Source organism: Myotis nattereri, assembly GCF_964212035.1.
Source record: "Myotis nattereri genome assembly, chromosome: 7".
Taxonomy (NCBI): domain Eukaryota; kingdom Metazoa; phylum Chordata; class Mammalia; order Chiroptera; family Vespertilionidae; genus Myotis; species Myotis nattereri.
Genome location: NC_138082.1, coordinates 32,323,311 through 32,346,053, shown reverse-complemented (window position 1 = coordinate 32,346,053; position 22,743 = coordinate 32,323,311). Strand labels below are relative to the sequence as shown.

General features: G+C 49.2%; 1 protein-coding gene across 1 annotated transcript in view; it reads right to left on the bottom strand.

The window, feature by feature from the left end:
- INPP5D (inositol polyphosphate-5-phosphatase D) overlaps positions 1 to 22,743 on the bottom strand; it is a 94,678-nt gene that overhangs the window by 4,090 nt on the left and 67,845 nt on the right. Inside the window, exons 14-25 of the mRNA XM_081095252.1 lie at positions 22,420 to 22,516; positions 21,840 to 21,978; positions 20,132 to 20,240; positions 19,873 to 19,961; positions 16,742 to 16,823; positions 15,866 to 15,955; positions 13,463 to 13,576; positions 12,067 to 12,149; positions 9,512 to 9,599; positions 5,523 to 5,672; positions 4,585 to 4,681; positions 3,125 to 3,391 (exon numbers count right to left, since the gene is read on the bottom strand). Of these exons, the coding sequence (XP_080951378.1) occupies positions 3,125 to 3,391; positions 4,585 to 4,681; positions 5,523 to 5,672; positions 9,512 to 9,599; positions 12,067 to 12,149; positions 13,463 to 13,576; positions 15,866 to 15,955; positions 16,742 to 16,823; positions 19,873 to 19,961; positions 20,132 to 20,240; positions 21,840 to 21,978; positions 22,420 to 22,516 (1,405 nt within the window). The remainder of the gene's footprint in view (positions 1 to 3,124; positions 3,392 to 4,584; positions 4,682 to 5,522; positions 5,673 to 9,511; positions 9,600 to 12,066; positions 12,150 to 13,462; positions 13,577 to 15,865; positions 15,956 to 16,741; positions 16,824 to 19,872; positions 19,962 to 20,131; positions 20,241 to 21,839; positions 21,979 to 22,419; positions 22,517 to 22,743) is intronic.

The following is a 22,743-nucleotide window of genomic DNA, read 5'->3' as shown; positions in this document are numbered from 1 at the left end:
CCATTTAACAGATATGTATGAGCCACTGTGTGCCCCAGGCCCAGGAGTCAGCAGTGAACAGGACAAAATCTGGGCTCAGGGGCTGATGTTTCCAATTAACACAGTTCTCTTCCTAAGGCACAGACTCTCCCTGGAGAGCTCCTAGTGACCACAGTTTCCTTCATGGCCTCATGTAGGGTGGGAAGGAAAGCACAGTGGTCACGCTGGAAATCAGAGGGAACCTGGAGCGATGGGGAAACAGGCCAGCAGCAAGCAAGTGGGCCTGCTGACTTGTGGCCAGAGAGGGAGCGCCTATCATAGGCCAAAGCAGGTAAGCGCTGCCTCCGTCTGTTTCCTGGCTTCTATGGCTCTTACTTGAGGCGATTTCCTGCAGAGCAAATTATGAGAATCAGGAATGGGACCACATGTTACTTTCTGGCCAATGGCATAATCTCCTGGAGAGTCTTTGGTATCTACTTTCTGCAAAAAGGAGGCTGTCGTGAAGAAAATGTGGGTCCCTGGGAACCCACGGACTGTTCAGCCATGGCACTTCTCACTGATGGGATGGGCTGAAACACTGCTCAGAAGCCATGGCGAACAGGCTCTTTGGGGAGTAAGGTGTGGGCTCAGGGGGCGGGGCGAGATGTCATCCTTGCCCAGGTGCCAATGAGACAAGATGACAGGGGGTGTCAGGGAGACTAGCCTCGGGGACATGCCAATGGGGGCTTGACTGTCAACTCAGTTTTTGGCTCTTTCCTCTTTGGAAAGACCTGGAAGCAGTTGTATAACTAGGAATGTTGGAGCCTTAAAGGAAGTCTTTGGAAAGCTGCCTCTCCACCACAGGCCACCCTCTGTCCCCGTCTGGAACCTCGAAGACCTTTGCTATGAGTTAGCCCCAGGAAGGAAGGTGTGGGAAGGTACAAGCGGCACTGACCATCAGCTTCTAATAAAGAGGCAAGGAGAAGAGAAAAACTCAACATCTGACACCTTACAGCCCACTCTCTGTGGCTGAGCAGGAGGAGAGACTTGCCTCTGAGAATCAGGGGCAGGACCCTGGATGTGAGCCTTTTTTTAATTCCAAAGCTCACTCCCCAACGACAAGAGCAGAGACGATGCAACTCAACTTCTGCCTTTGGGAGGGGCTGCTGTCATTCTTGCAGAGGGGAAAGCTTGGTTGGGGAAGGGGAGACTGGGAAAATCACAACAAAAATGTAAAAGTCTTATTTCCGTGACCAAAGGTGACAGGAAACCAATTCCCATAGTGGGCCACGGTTGTGGAGTAAGCAAACCGACCAATATCCATGGCACAGAGTTAACTCCTGTGGCAAAAGGACTCCACTTCACAGATCCATTCTGGAGTCGATTCTTTTCTAAAGCAGTGAAGCACCGAGCAGGGGCTGAGAAGAGCCATCTTCCTAACCACATGACTTCGGTGGGTGAACAGCTGTTCAGGTTTTCCCAGGATTCAAGGGGCTCCCAGGATGTGGGATTCTTAGTGCAAAAAAGGGACAGTCTTGGGCAAACTGGGATGGCTGGTCATCCTACTTTGGGTGTAGAGCAATGGTGAGGTGACATAGAGGATGCCGGTGACACCCCCTTTTCCACAGCCTTTGCTCAGGCTGAGCCAGGGATTGAGAGCAGTTAAGAGGGCTGTAAGCAGGGGTGGGAGCTGCTGGCTTCTTGCCTCTAATCACCTCCTTGGTGAGCAGTGAGCTTAGACTGCCACCCTGGGGGCCCCTTGCCTACAGATGTCCCTGTTCCGAAGCTGTCACTGTCCATGAAACTGGAGGGAACACATTTCCCACACACTTATCCTGTCCTGTCCTCTCCTGTCCCACCTGCCACATCCTCTATTCCTTCCTTCCTTCCATTCATTTATCCACTAAAAAAAAATTTTTTTTTAGCCCTAACAGGTTTGGCTCAGTGGATAGAGTGTCGGCCTGTGGACTGAAAGGTCCCAGGTTCGATTCCGGTCAAGGGCATGTACCTTGGTTGTGGGCACATCCCTAGTGGGAGGTGTGCAGGAGGCAGCTGATCGATGTTTCTCTCTCATTGATTTTTCTAACTCTCTATCCCTCTCCCTTCCTCTCTGTAAAAAATCAACAAAATATATTAAAAATTTTTTTTAGATAAAAAGCTTAAAGAATAAAACTGTAAACTGCCCCTCAAAAAGGTGGGAAAGTGGTGAGATGAGGGAGAATACTGTTTGACAGCACTGCCTTCCCTGGATACTAGGAAGTGACAGAAAACACCACTGAGAAACGTAAGCGCTCACAAAAGAGAGCAGCGCCCAGAAGTCATTATAAACAAGAAAGAAGCCACCAAGGAAAGATGATGTGAATGATAATCTGTGTATCTTTGATCATTGTTAATTGGGCTCTGCACTTTCCATTTCCATCTGTCATCCATGGTTACTAGAAACTTGCATGACTCCCTATCTTATGTTTCCATGAGATGCTTATGAATGGTTTGCTTGATTACGGTGGCACGTCCAAGAGGTGGCTGTGGCTTTGGCTACCTGGCCTGGGCTTGTCCCTGGCTCCCTCCTCCTGACACAGGCTGTCTGAGTCATCTTTCTCTAACCTCCTGGCCTTTGCTGAAGTTTTGCTGAAGTTTCACGGCCAAAGCCCCTCCCTCTGCAGGCTAGCTGCTCTCTCCCTTTGGCATCCCCAGGCTCAGCTGTGGCTTTTGCTGACGATCCTTAACAGGAGAGACGGGAAAGCTGCCCCTGGGGACAGGCACCTCGTGGCTAAGAAGAGAGAAGGGAACTTGGTGTTGGAGAGGGACTTTTCCATGGAAATTCCCAGCTCTGTGCCCCAGGGCCTCGAGGGAATGAGAGACTGCCTAAAGGGTTCACTGGTTATAGAAATGTATTTTTCAACAAATGTGGTTTTTATAGGAGGGTATTTTTCTTGACCATATCTTTAAAATTTTCTATTTAAAAAAATCAAGTTTACACTAATAGAGTAGGACTGGAGATTCCACAAGTATTTCTTGAATGTCTACTGTGGTCCAGGTCCCAAGGATGAGTCAGAGACTAAAGTGGACCCACACCCCTGCCCTCATGCAGCTTCCGTTCTAGGGCTGCATTTCCCAGCAGTGAAAACGTAGGGAAGGGAGAGGTCTTAGTGAAGAGAACACTCACCTTGACTCCTGCGTCCTGGGGCAGGGGACCCGGGTTGCTGTGGAGGATGAAAATTTCTTGGGTGATATGGGCGGTTGGGAGGGTGGTGTTGGAGGGGTCTCTCCCCTTCCAGATGCCAGGGAGGAGTCCTTGAGTGGCTGGTCATAGCTCCAGGCTGTGGGCTGCTGGTCAGGGGACAGGGTCTGTTTTATGTACCCAAAGGATCCCACCCCCATGTAATTGGGATTGATGATTTCTGTGATGCTGGAGCCACTGCAGAGAGGGACCCTGTGGGGGAGACATATAAAGTCACAAGTCAGTCCCAGCCTGAGGACGGTGCCTTCTGCTCTTCTGCAGGACCCCTCAGGATCTCCTCAACTCCTTCACTTTTTGGGCAGTGGATTTGTTCGTTCGTTCATTCATTCATTCATTCATTCATTCATTCATTCATTCATACAACAAATAGTTTCTGAGTGCCCAGTGTGCACTAGGCCCTGGGCCAGGCAGAGGGAATATGGCTGTGAGTAAGGCAGCCGTAGTCTCTGTTCTCATGGATCTCATCTGGTCGGGGAGACAAACAAAACTCAGTGACTGAGACACATGGGGTTTATACAGTGCCGAAGTCTGAATGAGAGCCACAAAAGGGGCAGGGATAGACTGCCGGAGCGTTGGGACCCACTGGGCATAGGGTAGCCAGGGAAGGCCTAACTGAGGAGGCAGGTAAGAAGGAAGCGGGGGAGACAGTGGTAAGAGCAATTGCAATGGCCCTTAACTGTTCCAGGAACCATCGGAGGGCCTATGAGCAAGTGGGGAGAACAGAATGAGAAGCTGTTGAGGCTGGTGGGGTGAGTGACCATGGGGGAGGGCAGGCTGGGGAGGGGGAAATGGAGAGCTCCACCTGAGACACATCAGCGTTTGTGTGTGAGGCGTGAGAATGGAAGTGGCCATGTGGGCATTTGAAGATGAGAGGACAAAGGTCAAGGCTGGAGTCTCAAATATGGGAAGTCAGCTGAAAGCTGCCAAGGGGATGGCCCAGACCCGGGTGAGGAGACCTGAGACACCAACACTGTGCTGCCTCTTGGTGACAGAAGTGCTATCCTTGTAAGACAGGGCTGTCATGAGAACAAACAGGCAGAGTTCTGAGTATTCAGTTTATAATGAAGCCTCCCAGCTCCCTTCTGCTCAGCCAGCCGGGTTCTGTGCACAGCTCACTCTCAGCCGTCAGTGCCTGCTTAACAAATATTAATTCTAATACTAGTCAAAAGGAAAATAATTTGTAGACCTACACTGATCCTGACTCTGGAGCAGAGCAGACATGTGAGAGCTATGATGCTTTCATTGATGGGTAACAGTGGGAGAAAAAGATGGAGAGGGAATACTTTAGCATCCATGGCTACAGCCCTCAGAGGTTGGACATAGACGAAGGAACGGGCTGGAGAGGCCAGCTAGTCTGTGAAGCCCTGGCAACCCCCCTGCCCTACCTGGAGGCAGGTTCCCACTGCTTCAGGGGGTCGTGGCTGGTGAGGCTCTTCAGACACTTGGGCCCGCTGGACTCATCCCGCTCAGTCTTCACAAAGTCTGCAAGGAAAGGGCCAGGAAGAAGCATGTGAGGGCCCAGCGTGCAGGTCTGGGCCAGGATGGCAGAGGTTCCCATTGACATGCCAGAGCCAGACGGTGAATACTGCTGCCTGGGGAGGCGGGCTAAGCAAGATTCTGACACCTCCTGCGAGTTCAGGGATTGATTAGTTATGCCTGTCAGCTTCAGAGGGAGGAGAATTGACACGTGTGACCCAGAGGGGTCATTTAATGTGACATTTCCCACCTGTTGGTGTTGGCAAAGGACAAAACAAGCCAGTTGTTCTGGGCAGATCCAAATAAAACAAATAGAAGAAGGCGGCTCCAGCAGAGCTTCCAGTACCAAAGCCAACCTCTTTGTGGACAGCTGGGACCCTGTCTTCATTTCTGACTGACGTGTGGTTGCAGAGGTGCCGACACCTCCTCATTCCAACCCACAGTCCTGCTAGAGAAAGGAGCTCCCACAGGGCGGAAGGGGGGCCACATCCATGGGAGGCAGCACCCCTGATGGCCCAGCACCCTCTGAGGAGCCGAGGGTGCCAGAGGGTCCACATGTAGGGAGCCCTGCTGTCTCACTGTCCACGTGAGGCAGAACCCCATCTCATTTACAATCTCAGCTTAGCACTGGGTGAACCTGCACTTCACCTTGGGCTGGCTGCTTTCTTGGTATATGACCTTCAGTCAATTACTTAAACTCTCTGTGCCTCAGTTTCCCCATCTACCAAACAAGGATGATGCCTGGCTCTCAGAGAGAATATTCAACAGCTTTGCTGAGAGAACCCTCACTCCTGTCTAACCCCGCAGCGCTGACGAGGGCTGGGGGTGGGGGGTCATGGCCACTTACCATACAGCTTCTCCCTCATCTTGCCCTGGGAGGTTTGCAGCTTGATCTCCCCCCGGAAGTGTCCTGTCATCTCTCCGTGGTGGGTGAGAGGCGTGTAGATGGGGAGCTGTGTTTCCGTGGCCTCTAACCGCAGAGCAATGCAGCCCTCACCTGGGGACATGGAGGGGACAACAGTAATGTCAAGACCCTGCCATTTTGCAGGAGAAACACCATGAATTTGGCCTGGAGAGTTAGTTCTACCACCAAAGACAGTCATTCAAGATGATGGCTAAGGCAGGGATCATCAAATAAACGTTTTAGAACAACCCCTCAGCAATCTGGGAAAACATCTCAAAATTTATAGCAAATGAACTCCAAGGAGATGAGCTGCTGTGAAAAAAAGTTAGATCATAGGTAATCCAGCAGAAAAACAGAATTAAACACTAATCTCCTAGCTGGAGGGAATGACAACTTTCTAAGGCTTGAAGCTATGTCAGAAATGACAAAATAAGACTGACAGGTAAGAGAATATAAAAGTTTAAAACTTCTACACAGAGGGGGAAAAAACCACAGGAAATTGAGATGATTGACTGGGACCATTCTCTGCAGTCAGCTTCACAAAGCAGGGATTTTATCTGAACTCAGGAGGAACTCCTCAAAATTAAATCCCCAGCAGATAAATAGGCAGATCACCCAAACAGTCATTTCACACAAAAGAGAACTGTAGCTGGTTAGTTTCAATAAATGGAAATTCATTCAGCCTCAAAAGCCATCACAAATGCAAATGAAGCAGCACAAAGAGACTCTCTCACAGACATGAACTTAGCACAAAACAGAAGGAAGAAAAATACCCAGCGCCAGCGAGGCTCAGGGAAGCCTGGACCTTGGGACGTGGCAAGGTCCACATGGCAAGACAGCCTTTCGGGCAACTGGTTCGATAACAAGGGCCAAGAATCACGGGCATATGTATACCCTTTGACCAGCAAATATGGATCTCATCCTAAGATGATGATCCAAAAGAATAAAAAAATGTAGCTTCAGGAGAACAAAAAAATATCCCCCAAAGAGATCATCTCAGCATTATTGGTAACACTAATAAAAGTAACTGGCAGAGCCCCAATAACAGTAATAAAGACGACTGTGAAAAATGAGGCTACAGCAAATCCAGGGAATACTACGAAGCCATGAAAAGCCACAATCACAAAGACCATGTAGGAGGGTTGTGGAAAATGGGTCTTATCTAATACGAGGCGAGGAAAGCAGAATATAAATGGTATCTTTGTGATGATTAGAAATCTAGAAATCTAGGACCTATGCCTATGGATGAGGATAGAAGTGTGAAACCAAAATAAAAAGGATTTCTGTAGAGGGGAATGAGACTGCTGGTCGATTTTTTCCCTTGTTATTCTCCTGATTTGCTGTTTGTGAGTAGGAATATCAAAAAGAGCAAACAAAGGAAGAATACAGTATTTGGTCAAGGAAATGGAACCATCGGACCTGAGTTCCTGTTTCCTGCCACTGAACCTTCAAACATTCCGGCATCCACATGGATCCTTTTTCTCTTTGCCCCGTTGAGAAGGACAGGAGATTCAGATCTGGAGCCAGAACACTCCCCAGGCTCTGCCTGCCCCTGCTTTGGCTCAGGGACCCTCTTTCTAGTGCTACACTAGGAAGGGGTAAAAGGAATGATTCTGGAGCTGGGCTGCCTAGGTTCCAGTCCAAGGTCACACAGTAGCTTGTCAAAGTCACGCAGTAGCTACATGACCTTGAACAAGTCACTTCAAGTCCTCACCTCTGCAAACAAGGGCAGTGACTGTACCTAAATCCCAGGGCTTTGGCAGAGCCTGAACAGTGGGCGACCAACACCCACAGGCACCCTTCGTGTCTCTGCCTGTTTCTGTTTCCTGACTTCCACCATCAGCACTGAGCACCTTCGAATTCCTCCACTGAAAACAACCCCCTTCCTGGACCAGGTTCACTTTCTTGCCTGCCTCACACCCTCTGCTTCCTCGCCACCGTTCTCACCTAACTGCCTGTGAACACGGCCTCTCCAAGTATGCGGATGGTCCCGGAGTCACTCTGTCTAAGGACCGCTGTTTGGTTTTTATTTCGTTGGGTCTCTCGGCACATCCGCTATTATAACCTTGCCTTCTTCGCAAACCAACTCTGACAGTGTCCCCAGCGCCACAGCCTGTCCTCCCACTTCTCTGGCTGTGCCTTGTCAACCTCCTGTGCCTGTTCCAAACCACAGCTGACCCGGATCAGGAAATGAGACATTAACCCAGCTGCTCAAACCAGAGGTGTGGGGATGTCATCCTCAACAACCCACTTGCCTCAGTTCCCAAGGCCAAGCCATTTCCCTTCTTTTCTTTATTTAAAAAAATTTTTTAAAAATTGATTTCAGAGAGGAAAGGAGAGGGAGAGAGAGATAGAAACATCAATGATGAGAGAGAATCATTGATCAGCTGCCTCCTGCATGCCCCACACTGGGGATGGAGCCCATAGCCAGGGCAGGAATTGAACCGTGACCTCCTGGTTCATAGGTTAATGTTTAAGCATTGAGCCATGCCAGTTGGGCAACCATTTCCCTTCTTAACACCTCTCAAATTTATCCCGTCTCTTCATTTTTACTGTCACTGCTTTCACTCTGGCCCCCTCATCTCTCATCTTTTTGTGACTTTGTTGTTGCTAATACGCACTGGAGGATGTTTTCCCCATTCCTTTCAGAGTGGAAAGCAGGGCGGTATCAGGAGAGAGAGAGAGGGAAGGAGGGAAGGAGGGAGGGAGTGAGGGAGTGAGAGAGGGAGAGAGGGAGGGAGGGAGGGAGGGAGGGAGGGAGAGAGAGAGAGAGAGAGAGAGAGAGAGAGAGAGAGAGAAACATCGATGTGAGAGAGACATTGATTGGTTGCCTCCTGCACGTTCCCTGATTAGGGCCAGTGATTGAACCTGCAACCCAGGTATGTGCCCTTGACCAGGAATCAAACCCATGACCCTTCGGTGCATGGGCCGACACTCTAACCCAGGGGTCCTCAAACTTTTTAAACAGGGGGCCAGTTCACTGTCCCTCAGACCGTTGGAGGGCCAGACTATAGTTTAAAAAAAAACTATGAACAAATTCCTATGCACACTGCACATATCTTATTTTGAAGTAAAAAAACAAAACGGGAACAAATACAATATTTGTATTTGCATGTGGCCCGTGGGCCGTAGTTTGAGGACCCCTGCTCTAACTGCTGAGTCACATCGGCCAGGGCTCGTCTCTCATCTTGATCACTGCAAACACATACTTGTAAGATGGAAAGCTGATCACATTACTGAGTTGTTTGACTCTGATGACTTCCTACTGCTCCCAGGATAAAGTGTTTGCCCTTAGCCTGGCTTGTAGGGAGCTGCTTGATCTGGCTCCTACCTTCCTCCCTCTGGCCATTACCCCTCTCACTCCATGCTGTAGCCACCCTGAATGTACCAAGTGTAAGGGCGAACCTGACATTGGGCAGGAGCCATGGGCAGGCTGAAGACGTTACAGAAGACAGTCTCTCCAGTAGGACAGTTGGCGGGGCCACCAGCCTGAGCACTGAGCAATGCTGGGCAGGCCTGGGTTCCAATAAGGGCTCAGCCAGTTCCTACCATGTGATGTGGGCAAGTCACTTAACCTCTCTGAGCCCCAGTTTTCTCATCGACTAATTGGGAGAATAGTGTCTGCTTCCTAAGGTCTTGTCAGAATTAAATTTTAAAATTCCTGCAAAGCCCTGGGCATAGACTCTGACACAGGAAAGTCTCAGTAAATGGGAGGGGCTGTGGCTACTAGTCGTTACTTTCAGAAGCCCAAGGGAGCTAGAAGGATGACTTAGGAGTTATTGTCCGCCTGCGGCCCTGAGATGGAGAAAGAATCAGCAGGAGAGTAGGATGGGGAAAGGCAGGTGGGCTTTCTGTGATGGAGATGCCCCGTTACATCAGAGGCCACCAGTCAACAGCAGGTGTGGCACCTATGGCACCTGTGGGACCCTTACCATAGGATTCGTCGCTGTCGGAGGATTTAATGCTAATCAGGATGTGCTGGTCCAGCAGGTACTCGGGGTCAGAGATAATGGGCTTCAGCTGCAAAGAGAAGGTCATGGGATTAGAGGTGACAAGTTGGGGATAGGCGGGTGAGGGTTGCCAGGCCAGAGGAGGGGATGCTGGAGAAAACAGGCCTGTAGATGTTGTCATTACACAAATTTGAATCTCTGCTTTTCATGCCCAGAGGGCAGGAAGGAGCCCATGGGTACCCCCTACACAGCCAGGCGGGATTAGCTTCCTTTCCTGTCCCCTTCCATCACACTGCACTCCGGGCCCCAGGGACAGGGCCTAACCCCAAGAATGCCCCACCTTCTGTCTCCCTTCCCTCCTTTGCAGTCCCCAGGATCCTGGGAGTGGGGCCAGGCTGATGAGAAAATGGGACAGGACCAGAAACCAAGTCTGAATGCACCCACTCCCACTGCAGGCTCCCCAGCAGGGCACAATTCTCCCTCAGCCCCTCCCAGGATGGAGGCTGCAGGGAAGGTGGCACCACAAGGCTGTGCCCATCTGGGCAGAGGGGGCCTCTGTGTCCACCCACGCAGAGCCCCCGGGTGGGTCTGGAGTGTCCTGTAGCTAGTTGAAGGATGACAGGCACAGGTCCCCAGTCCCCGAATATCTTGCTCCAGGCTGTCCCCTTCCTTCCCACCCACAGATACACAGAGACCCCTGGTGCAGGCCTGGTGCCATGTTGATGACAGAAAGTTCCAGAACAAATGTTGCAGTGGGGCTCTGAGGCATTCTGGGGTTCCAGAGCCACACCAACCACTCCGTTCACTGACTTGTCATGATGGCCAGCTCAAAGTTTGACCCTGGGCCAGTGCAGCAGATGCAGGAAGACCCTGCCCTCTCAGGCAGCAGCGGGAGCAAGGGGCTGGTGTCTGAGGAATGTCTGTGGGTGCACACTCACCATGGTGGGGGCGGGAAGGGAGGCAAGAGAGAGTGTCAAGGCGTCCTGAGGGGTTTTAGAGGATGAAGAGCGAGGAGGTGAGAGAGGTGGGTGGCAGGGTTCAGGGAGCAGGAGGGAGTGAGGCCCCAAGGTGCTGGGGGAGCAGATGAGGCTGGAGATGGCGGAGGGGCTGGGAGCCACGCCGAGGAGCTTGGGCTCATCCCATGTGACAGCAGGGAATGGACAGGATAAAGAAGGGTATGCCAGGCTGAGGTGGGCATTCCAGAAAGATTCATCAGGAATCAGGATGCTTTAGCAAGAAGAAAGGAGGGATGGAGACCCTGGGGAGGTGGCGGTGGGTAGAGAAGAAGGGATAGAGACAGGAGGAGCATCAGGTCTCGGAATTGGACAGTGTGCTGCAGGGACTGGGATGCTGATATCCTTCCCGACAAAGGCAAAAAGAAGCCATTTGGGTGCTGCATGGGAGCAGCTGGGAGAAGACGCAGGAGGGTGGGGAGGGTGGATAAGGCAGGATATCACCGTGGAGCCAAGAGCACCAGGACTCAGTACCTGAAAACAGCCCAGGACCCTGACAGTTCACTCCCGCCTCATGGAGGACCCCGATCAGAGTGTACCTGAATTAGGAGACTGTGATTCAGGCATTGGCCTCTGCTCCTGAGATGATATGGCCTTTGTGTTTGTGGCCAAAAGTTGGTTCCAATCAACAGTTAATGTCAGTGTGGGCAGCCCAGCCCAGCCCTTGAAACCTGAGCCTTGGGAGAGAATGGCTCCTTCTACCTGTTAAAGGCCATCCTTCAAACCTCATCTCCAGTGGCACCTCTGAGGAACTTCCAGGGGAAGCCTGAGACTCCCACCCACGTGATTTCCCCAGCTTTGTACCTTCCCTCGATGTACCCCTCCCTGGTTATGGGACAAAGAAGCAGGTCCTTCTCCATTGTGCACCCAGCATGAACATCCAGATGTGTCCACCATAAATTTCACATCAGAAAAACAGTCCTAGGTTTCAGTTAGAAAACCATTTTTTTTTCTGCAATAAATATGAATGTATTCCCACTAAATTTTCCCTACATGTTTTTAATTATAACCCTCCGCTCACACGGGTCATGGTCGTAGCAAGTTCTCTCTGCATTCAGTCTTTGCATAGGAGCCAATGGACTCCTTTCTACACCTTCACTTGACCCTCTGAGCTGGTGCTGACCAGGCCAAGAAGTATTGCAGGGGAGTTTGGGCCTCAGGGGTCTGTCGCTGAAATCATGTGACCGTGAACAAACCTCTCTGGGATCTGCTTCACTTTCCTTCTTTGTAAAGCCAAGGTGACCTCTAGATCTCTTCCACAATCCATTATGGAAATTGAAATCCATTCAGAAATATTGGGGCCACTAGACACAGGCTCGTGTTTAACCATCGCTGAAAGCGAGCCACAGACCACCTTAAAAGGGAGCTGGCCCAGAGGTGGGTAGGTCTGTGGAGCCTCTTCCACATTTGTCCCCTGGGATGCCCATTTCTTGTGGTCATATCCCCCAGAGCAATACCCAGCAAATACCCTGCTGGCTGGGTAACTGCAAAATCCTCCCTGGGAATGTGCTCTCCTTGAATTACCTTTGGAAGGGTCTCACCAAACTTCACCACCAACTCCCCTTCGCTTCCTTCTTCATTTTCTCCTTCCTGACTCTTGACGAAACCTGTTGGAGGACAAGACGGCTGGTTCTCAGAGGACAAAATAAGAACCAGACAGAACAGACTCCCAGGGCCGGCCCACTGGATCAATGCAGATACTGTCTGCCTCTTATCTCTACAGGGGCCACAGCATCGTTTAGGAGTCGGGCTTGTTGGGGATTCTGTTTTGGTGTAGGGGATGGTCATTTGCCAACGGGCTCTAGTTATTTTTAGGAAAATCAGATTTCCCTCTGTTTTGGCTCCTCTGTGCAACAAACCAGGCAACTAGAAATCATCACTTCTCAGACAAGGAGGTTAGGAAACATGACAGCTCTCCCACGCCACTCAAGATAGCAGCCTTTTAAAAAGCTAATTTAAGCTTCCATAGAATATGCTGTTTCCATAGAAATGCATGCAAATGTCTCGATAGTTTATTAAAAACACCCACATGAAAATCCTCATAATTTTTGGAAGAGCTTTGGCCCTGCTTGGTGAACTGGGACCTAGAGAGTTTGTGGAGAAGGTGGGCCTTTCACCAGGACTGGGCCGAGGTGAGTCGGGGGTGGAACAGCCTGCAGCTTGGGGCTCAGGTCTTCTTCCCGATTTCTGGAAGCTTCCATCATCCTGTCACCTCTTCTGATGGAGTTGATTCTACCCCTGCTACCACCACCACTACCCGGACCATCTCAGCAAGGAGAGCTAGACACCACATAGGTCTTTTCACACAGAACAGCTTTAGATAACATGCCTAGAAGTGCCACCTGGAAAGAGTGTTTTGTGCTAACTGCTGGCAGAGAGGAGGCTGGTCATGTCCAGCTTGCTCTCAGATGCTGTAGATCACCTGGGAAAGTGCCCGTGGTATAGGACAGAGAATAGGCAGCTCGGGGCCGGTGCTGGCCTCCAGTACCTCTGGACCTTCACTCAGGACACTCTGGTTGAGTCAGAACCTGGATTGGGGGGACCCTCAAGTGGGCTATACTTTGCCCTGAGGGGCAAGGGAAGAATCCAGCTGCCCAGTTGCCTACAAGGCTGAGGGATCAGTGTATCAGTGACTGCCCTGTCCCTGAAGCAGCAGTGGTCTGCTTCAGTTTCCTTCTTTGTAAAGCCAAGGTGACCTCTAGATCTCTTCCACGATCCATTATGGGAACTGAAATCCATTCAGAAATATTGGGGCCACTAGACACAGGCTACATAATAGGGGTCCCTTTGTATCCTCCATCTACAGCCTTGCTTCTCGGATCCCCCTTGAGCCCATCCCAGAGGGAAGAAATGGGGCAAAGTATCATTATGACTCGGAGTCGTGCCTGCCACAACCAAAGGAAGCCCAACGACCCCTTACTCTCTAAACAGCTCGAGTGGAACTCCAGGTAGAATTTGGTCTGGGACTTGGTCTTCAGGGTGGCGAAGCATCTGAGAAACTCGATCTGCCCTTGGCTGTCGACAGTCCCGGGGCCTGGAACAGGTGAGAACAGAGATTGGGTTCCACAGTGTGCCTGGAGATAGAGCATTTCAAATCAGCCCCAGACCCCCAACATGTTTTCTTGAGGTCCAGGAAGGTGAGAGTCCAGGGGGAAGAGAGGTTTTCCCTGAAGTCCCACCACCCACACTGAGTATCCCCATGGTGGTAACAGCCTCTGTGATGAATCACAAACTGGTGGGGACGGAGTGAGAACCGCCAAGAATTCCAGGATCAGAGCTGCTCTCAGCTTTGCTACTAGAGCTGCATGGCCTCAGGTAATGCCCTGGAGCTCATTGCCTCAGTCTCCCTATTTGAGAGAGCTTGTCTGATGGCTCAGCGGCTGAATACCCAAATCCAGCTCGTTTCTAAGTTCAGGTTGTGAGGGATCCCTGCTCTTCCTTCCTCAGGCACCGTGACCTCCGAGCTCTTCCACTCACTCATGCTGAGAACTTGCTCTCAAAGCTATTCATTTAGAAGATGCGTTTGCAAACATCCTTAGGCTGGTTTTGAACATGTGTTCTCTCCTTCCATATAAATTCTGAGCCACCTGAGAGCAAGGACAGACATTCCCTTCCTCTGTCTTTCCCATCCTTCCTTCTTTTCTGTTTTTTTTTTTCTTTTCCTCAGCTTTATTGAGGAGTTATTGACAAACATAATTGTGCATATTTAAAACGTATGACATGATGATTTTATACACATACACATCGTGAAATGATTGCCAAGACCAAGATAATGAACACCTCCATCACCACATACAGTTACCTGTTTTGAGGGCGTTTCTGGTGTGGTGAGAACACTCAAGATCTTCTCTCAGTAAATTTCAAGTATACAATACTGTCATACTGTATTATTACCTATAGTCACCAGGCTGAATAGGGCCCCAGAACTTCTTTATCTTATAACTGGAAGTTTGTACCCTTTGACCTACATCTCTCTATTTCCCTCACCCCCCCCCCAACCCCCCAGCAACCACCATCCTGTTCTGTTTCCATGATCTATGAAATCTGCTTTCTAAAAAAGTTTCCACACATAAGTGATTCCATGCAGTACTTGTGCTTTTGTCTGGCTTATTTTGCTTAGCTTTCCTTTCTTTTTTTAAGCCCACAGCATATAGGCCAGGCTCTGCTTAGGTAGATGTTCAACCAACACTCAATGCAGGTCATGGGGGCTTATGAGCATGTATAGTGGCTGAGTCCCAGTGGAAGGCAAGCCTGACACTGAGGATGCGATGAGGGTCCTCATTGAGGGTGCAATGGCAGAGGCCACCCATCAATGCTGCGGGAACTCAGAGAAAGGGGAGATGGGTGGGAGGTGGGGAAGAGGTGGAAGGTTCTGGAAAGCCACAGTGGCCAGAGCTAGGAGGGAGACAGGATGGTGGGTCATGGTTGCATGGAGAGGGGAGGCCACATCGCTGGGGCCAGGAATGTTAGACCCAACAGCATGGAGAAGCATCCCAGGAAGACTGCTGCAGCCTCATCTACATCCATCACAGTGCAAAGGACACAGTGATACAGGCTTTTCCAACCTGTGTTGAGCCCCCTGCTCAGCCTTCATAAATGAGTCTGGATTGTCTGCTGCCCACAGAAGTGGGGGTTGGCAGAGAACGTGATAACATGGCTCCCTAGTCACCTAGGCCCAGGGCTTGACATGCCAGAGAGAACACCAGCCCCTGTTAGGATGAGGTTGGCCCGGTGACCAGGGCTGAGCTGGTTTTTTGAAAACTTACCTGTAAATCTAAGTATTATTTATTCAGTCATTGCATCCCACTTTAACATTTTTATTATCTCTGCCTACCATTAAGCTGCACTAATATCGACTTAAATTTTCTTTAGCCTCACTTTTTAAAATTTCATAAATGTATTTAAGAATATCCATCACAAGACTAAATGGAAAATCAGAGTTGCTTGCCTTACACAGAAGAGATAAACTTAAAACGTATTAAGATAAATGCATTACTAATAAATGGTGTCAAGGACCCATATAGGATTGTCTTTGATGGTAGACATGCCACAACTTAGAAAACACTCATTTACCCAAGTTTAAAGACTGTGTTAGACCCAAGACTTAAAAGGCTGATGTATTTGCCACAGAGAGCAAGAAAATGCTTTGGGCTGAAATCATGATGTGGCTTTGACATGAAGAAACCATATAAACAGACCGTGGATTTGCTGGAAGAAGGGGCCTTCATCTAATGCAGACAATTGACTCTTGCTACCAGAAGACGAGTGCCCAAGGCCTCTGTCTTTGTGGAATATGAAGGGATGGACATTGCCCACCACTTACCGTTTTTGGAGACAAACTGCGAGGTGACTCCTGCCTCAAATGTGGCAAAAACAGGGCTGTGGTCACTTGTCATGATGTCACTGGTGCTGCCTGCAGGGGAGGGAAGGCATTTCTGAGCAGGGAAAGAGAAACCCTTCTGGTCAAACCAAGGATGGCAAACCCATAGCAGAAATCAACTCACACTGATGGAAGCCTCCAGAAGTTTTGTACCTGTCATTTCACTGACCTTGCACAACTACACTCAAAAGTCTCAGTAACTGTGTGTGACACTGTCTCCTCCATAGCTAAAATGTGCCTATGCTACATTTTCATGGTCTAAGCCAGCCGTGGGCAAACTACGGCCCGCGGGCCAGGTCCGGCCCATTTGAAATGAATAAAACCATTGAAAAAAAAGACCATACCCTTTTATGTAATGATGTTTACTTTGAATTTATATTAGTTCACACAAACACTCCATCCATGCTTTTGTTCCGGCCCTCCGGTCCAGTTTAAGAACCCATTGTGGCCCTCGAGTCAAAAAGTTTGCCCACCCCTGGTCTAAGCACTCTGTTGTATTGGTGAGAAGCTCATGGCCCAGAATGGGCTGGGGGTTTAAGGTCACTGAGCTCATTGGTAAAAGAGATGACACTTCCCCCCCATCCCACAATGACTGGCAGGATCAGGAGAGGGTGGAGGTGATGAAGTGTAGACACAGAGGGTAGACAACTCTTTTAAGGAGCCAGGGGAAAGGCAGTAGAGCAGTTTGGAGTGGGCAAGAGAGAAAACACAGTTCTAGAAATACTGAGGATACACCCACTTCTTCAGGTGACCAACCTGACTAGGGCTACAGGGAGCTCTCCCATTTTACAGATGGACAGATCCCAGCATGCCACTCACCATAGGACTGACACACCACGTGCACCAGGGGATACGACTTCCAGAGGACTCGGTCACACCAGGAGGGCAAGTTGTATTTCATCTGCAAATCAAAGTCACAAGCTATGTAAAATGCCTGCAACTTTAAAAGAACTTGTGGCCTTCATAACCCTTGGCTTCATCTGCTGTTGGTTCTTTATGGAATTACCCGTAGGTGGCTTTAAACCCTTTTTGCTTGCTGCAAGTCCCAATTCCACTGCCATGCCCCACACTCTCAGACTCCCTGGACTCCAGCTTTAGAACAAAGAATGATTCACCTGGCTGTGCTCCCTTACTTATTCTCCTCATTATTTCGGAATCTCATGTATTTTTATATTTTCTTATTTTTTTCTAACTCAGATAAACCTCTCTGCCAGTATTTTCAACCTAGTCTCTGCTTATCTTCTCCAGCTACTTCCTTTAATAACATACTCCGGCCAGTACACCTGATCCACCCATTCACACATACATCCACCTATCTACTTATTCATCCATCCATCCACCCACCCACCCACCCACACATCCAGCTACCCATCCAATCATTCACACAATGTGTACAAGCCCTCTTAAGACTATACTGGTGAGCAAGACTACTATTGGATATGGTAAACAAGGCAACCTGGCAATGATAATAATCCTCTTTAATCAATATTCTTATCTCCTTAAGTTCCAGCTCTTTCTCCTCTGCCTAAGAATGTAAAGGTACTCATCCTAAAAGAACCTACCCTTGCCACATCCTTCAATATTTTTCTTTTCTTATTTTACCAATTTTCTTTCAAGAATGTTCTATTTTTACCTCTACTTTTGGACTGACCATTTGTGGGTGTTTTTTTTTAAAAACTTGAGGTACAACTTACATACAATAAAGTGTACTAATCTTAAATGTATATCTTGAGGAATTTTTACATTAGTATACATCCATTTTATCACTACCCAGATCAAGGTTTAGAAAATTTCCGTCACCACAAAAGGTTCCCTGTCCCTTCCTTGTCAATACTATCACCTCCTCGAGGTGAACACTATTATGAATAATGTCTCCACTGATTAATTTTGCCTACTCTTGAACATGGACTCATCCAATATACAGTCAACCCTCAAAGAATACAGATTGACTGCGCAGGTCCCTTACACGTGGATTTTTTTCAATAAATACGCACAGTACTATAAATCTATTTTCTTTTCCTTTTTAATTTTCTTGATAACATTTTCTTTTCTCCAGTTTACTTTATTGTAAGAATATAATATATAACACATATAACATACAAAATATGTGTTAATCGATTGTTTATGTTATGGTTAAGGATTCTGGTCAATAGTAGGCTATGAGTAGTTAGGTTTTTGGGGAGTTAAAAGTTATATATGGATTTCCTATTGAATGGGGGTCAGCGCCCTAACCCCTGTGTTGTTCAAGGGACAATTACATACTCTTTTTGTCTGGCTTCTTTCACTCGTGTTGTTGCATATAGATGTTCTTTCACATAATTACTGTGGTTGTATTGCATTGTATGTGTACACCACATTTGTCCATTCTACTGTTAATGGAAGTAGGATTGTTTTCAGTTTTCGGACATTGTAAACAAAGCTGTTTTAATCATTCTTGTATTTGTCTTTCAGTGAACAAATGTACTGATCTCTCTTGTGTATAAACCAAAGCGGAACAACCGAATCATGGGGTAGATGCATATGTAGTTTCATAGATTCTGCCAAACTGTCATTTCTTTAACCTTACAGTTCTCAGCATTGGCCACCCAGCGAAGTACTGGTGGAGCTTCACAAAGACATGGAAAGTGGGGCTCCACTCCAGATCTGCTGCATCACAATCTGTGGGGATGAGTCCCAGACAACTGCATTTCTGAAAAACTCCACCAGTGACTCATCTGCACAGCCTTGGTGAAGAGCTACCCTGTCCTCCTGCAGCCCGGATTTCATCTCTAAGACTCTGTGCACACTGTTCTTTTAACGTCTACCGAAAACTCTGAGCCACAAGTCCTGCTCTTCAGGCAGGGTCATGTGAACGGCACACATTCTCGACTCACATTTCATAATGGTTACCACTAAGTCTGTGAGGCTGAGCTGTGCAGTCGGTCTTCCCACCACCTACCAAGCATACTTTTTCCATCTCCTTTGTTGTCTGCTTCTTTCTCTCATTTCTGAAGATAGATGGCCCTCAGATCTGTCCCTAGCTCTTCTATACTAATTTCTGCTCACGCCTTGTCTTCTCTGCCAACAACTCTCAAATCTATGACCCAGCCCTGGCATCTCTCTTTAGCACCAATCTAGTATTTTAACTGCCTTCTGGATGTTTTCTGAGATTTTCCACAAATATTGTATAATAAGTCTAAAAAATAAGCTCTATTTTATCCCTTTAAGCCAGCTCTGCCTTCTGATTTTCTGGTTTTTAATACATGGCAATCTGATCTGCATCCATCATTGTCACAGTCATATAGTTTATTTATCTTGTTTTGTCTTTCTCACTCTAAACTCTTAGGGGACAGACACCCCACTCCTCTTTGATCTCCCATCACCTAGCAGAGTACCCAGTCCATTACAGGTCATCAGTAAATATCTGTCAAACAAAAATAAATAAATGCTTTATTGTAGCTTTCCCCAAACACAGTTATTTGGAACACAAGTGGTCTCATATGATGTTAATTGGTATTCCATAACCAATCAAGTTTGGCACTGAATTTCCACATGGAGAAATACAATGTTCATAAGTCCACAAAGGCTCCAATAAGTCCCACAGCAAGAAGTTTGTTTAATGATGAATCACTTGGCAGATTAGCATATATATTTGCTAAGTGAGCTTCAGAACCCAGTTAAAGAAATAACACTTTAAGTCCTTTCAGAATCTTCAAGTACCTGGATAAAAGGTAAATACTGTAGGATTTATTAGTCTAACTCTTCACAGTGTCTAAATCTGGCTGCCCAGCCTCTCCTTAGAGGTTTTTGCTCTGTGACATAATCTACATGAGATTTCCAATTTTCTTCTCTTTCTTGTTGCCTAATGGAAAAGGACATTCATCCATCTGTTCACCTTTATAGGAACAGAGCGGTGAAATGTACAAGGAGTGTGGAGGTGGAGGGCAGGGGAGGGGTCTATGAGGACTCACCCCCGTGGCTTTCTGCTTAATGTAGGCATATTTGTCCCGAGTCAGTCTTTCAAAACGGTAGGTGGGCGCGAATGTGATTTCTTCCTCCTCTGAAACCAAACAAAACCCTGGTTTCATTCCCACGTTTCACATCTGGCCAAGTTTCCTTCTCCTCCAGGCATAATCCTCCCCTTCCCTTCCCTGCCCCGTGAGGATATTTGGGGAGAAGGGGAGACAGAAAGATGGCTGAGAGGGTCCCGGGGAGGATGGCAGTTCTTACCGAAGTGCAGGAAAACCTTCTGCTCCTTCCTCTCCATGAGCAGCTGGTCGTGGCACAGGAGTTCTGAGTACTGCTGCTGCTTGATCTTCTGGATCATGGGTTCTGCCTCCTGGAGCAAGGACATGGCCACTGTGAGAAACCCCTCTTCACCAACATGCTCAGGAGGCACGCCATTGCCCGCTGCCCACTGCACCAGACCCCAGAACCCTGGTGCTGCACCAGACCCTAGCCCCCACCTGGGGATGCTAGGTTGGTGCTGCTTAGCTCAACCATTTTTACAGGGAAAATCCTGCAATAGTGAAATATCAACCTGATAATGTAAGTTCCTGGTTATTCCAAGTTTGCTGAGGGGCATTTTATTTTTTCATACTGTCTTTTAATATCATCTTATTAACACTTCATTAGGTAGGTAGGTATGTCTCTATTGCTCTCTCTTTGGGAACTGAGCCAGCCTGTTGTAAGGCCATGAAAGGATGTGAAATCCCATTGGGCCTCTGTGATCTGGGCTGGGACCCCAGGGAGTCGGTGTGACATCCAGGGGATGTGCTGGCCTTGGAAACCAGCAGTCCTCTCTCCCAAGACTTGTTACCTCTGCTCTGGCCAATGCACTTGGTCCTCTCCTGGGGTGTGAATGGCTGTGACAGCCACTTAGACTGAGATATCCACCCCTCTCCCATCTGCCTGCTCAGTAGGAGGAAAGGGGCCATGGGAAGCACCTTGAGAGGGGAGAGGGAGTGGCCAGGGAATCACGGTGGACCCCAAGCTGCTCAGTCTCTGCAGAGCCGCTGTGGCAGTGGGAGGCGGAGGCGGCTGAGGGATGTGGGACAGTGGGAAGGTCCAGGTTCAATTCCAGCTTTGTCAGTGATGGGTAACAGGCCCAAGGCCATTTCCTTGGCCTGTCTGTGCCCCAGGGCTCTCTCTGCTCTGTAAAAGTAGGTCACTTTTGGCCACCCCTGCCACCCCTCAAAGGATGGCAGCTAGACACGGATACAACAGGCAGTTAACCAAGGTCTCTGGGCAGATGGGCTCGGTTCTGCTCCTAGGTCTGGCTACTGCTCCATCTTCCTTCCAGGAACACGGAAACAACCTCATCTGGTTCTAGATGCAGCCAATGGCCATGCCTGTCCACCCCCTTCCCTCCCCGAGGGTGCAAGGCTGCATCTGTGCCACGTGGCCCTCTGACCACTGCTCACTGGACCAGGGGTGGGCATCCAACTTAGAGAATGGCTTCCCTAGGCTGGGCAGTGACCTGTGATTTGTGGAGAAAATTAAGCTGACCGAGTCAGACTTCAGCCTCTCCTGGAAACCTAGGACTTGCAGGCTGAGGGGTGTGCCCCGCCAGTGGGAGGACAGAGTGGCAGAGAGGGGGTGAAGAGAGGCAGCAGGGACAGGCATGTGGGAACTAGGCATGAGCACAGGCAACCCATAAGAAAGGCGGACACTCCGCAATGGGAATAGCTTTGAGTCCCAGAGGTGGAGTAGCTGCCTTGGCCCAGCTCGGTCTGTGTGTCTCCATAGTCCTCTGCCCTGAGACAATGCAAGGGAGCCTCTGTCCCATGCAGGCCAGCCCGTCAGACACTGGTCATCCAGGTGGAAGCCCCTCACCCAGATGGAAAGCTCCCCGCCCAGGTGGGCAGCCCCAGGCCCAGGCAGACAGCTCCTCACCCAGATGCGCAGCCCCAGCCCCAGTGGGTAAGGAGCTCCTTACCCAGGTGGGTAGCTCCACACGGTAGTTGAGGTCCCCGAGCCAGAAGAGGTGGGTGAAGCGGTGAGTAATGTTAAAGGGACTCAGTTTCTTGTCTCCCAGAGTCAGAAACCGGAGAATGTTCGTATAGTTTTGGTTTCGCCTGATTAAATGACAAAACAGCCATCTTAGCACAGGGCTCCCTACTCCACCGTGGTGAGACATCAGAGGAGCACGGGGGGTGGGGGGTGGGGGGGGGTGGCAGGACCGAGACTTGAATTTCTGGCACTGTTGCAGGAGACCACAGCCTGGGCCCTGGGAGCATGTGCTCAATGGGAATGTTCTAGATGGCTATCTTCACGACCCACTGGCATCTGTCAGTGTGCCCCAGGTGAGGTTCTCCCCTTTAGAAAGAAGTGGTTTTCAGGTGTCTATTCGGTTAATGACACAAGAAATGTCTGCTCTGCCCTCCTCCACACGGGGGGTCACTACTGAGCTGCAGTTGCCTCTGAAGAGACCACAGGGAAAGCCATTATCAGAGGCGTGAGGTCTGTCTGGGCAGGAAACCTGACACAGGCTCTCGGGAACAAATGCTATTTATTACCTGAGTTTCTTCTCGCTTCCGGAAGTCAAGTGGCTGTTGACAAACCCCAAGGAGGTTCCATTGAACATGAACGACACCCCCACGGCTCCCTTGTTCCCTGAAGAGAGGGAGAAAGAAGTCAGAATGTCAAACAGGCAAACCTGCCGCTTACCAGGACATCAAGGTGAAGAAAGAGGGGCAGAAGCAGGTGTGGGAAAGTGGAAGAGAAGGAAGCAAAACAGCTTCCTGTGTGTGTGTGGGGAGGGGTCGGGGGTGGGGGCGGGAGGGCGGGGGATGCGACAGGTGACAGCCTAGAGGATGAGACTCTGCCAGGGGAGTAAGAAA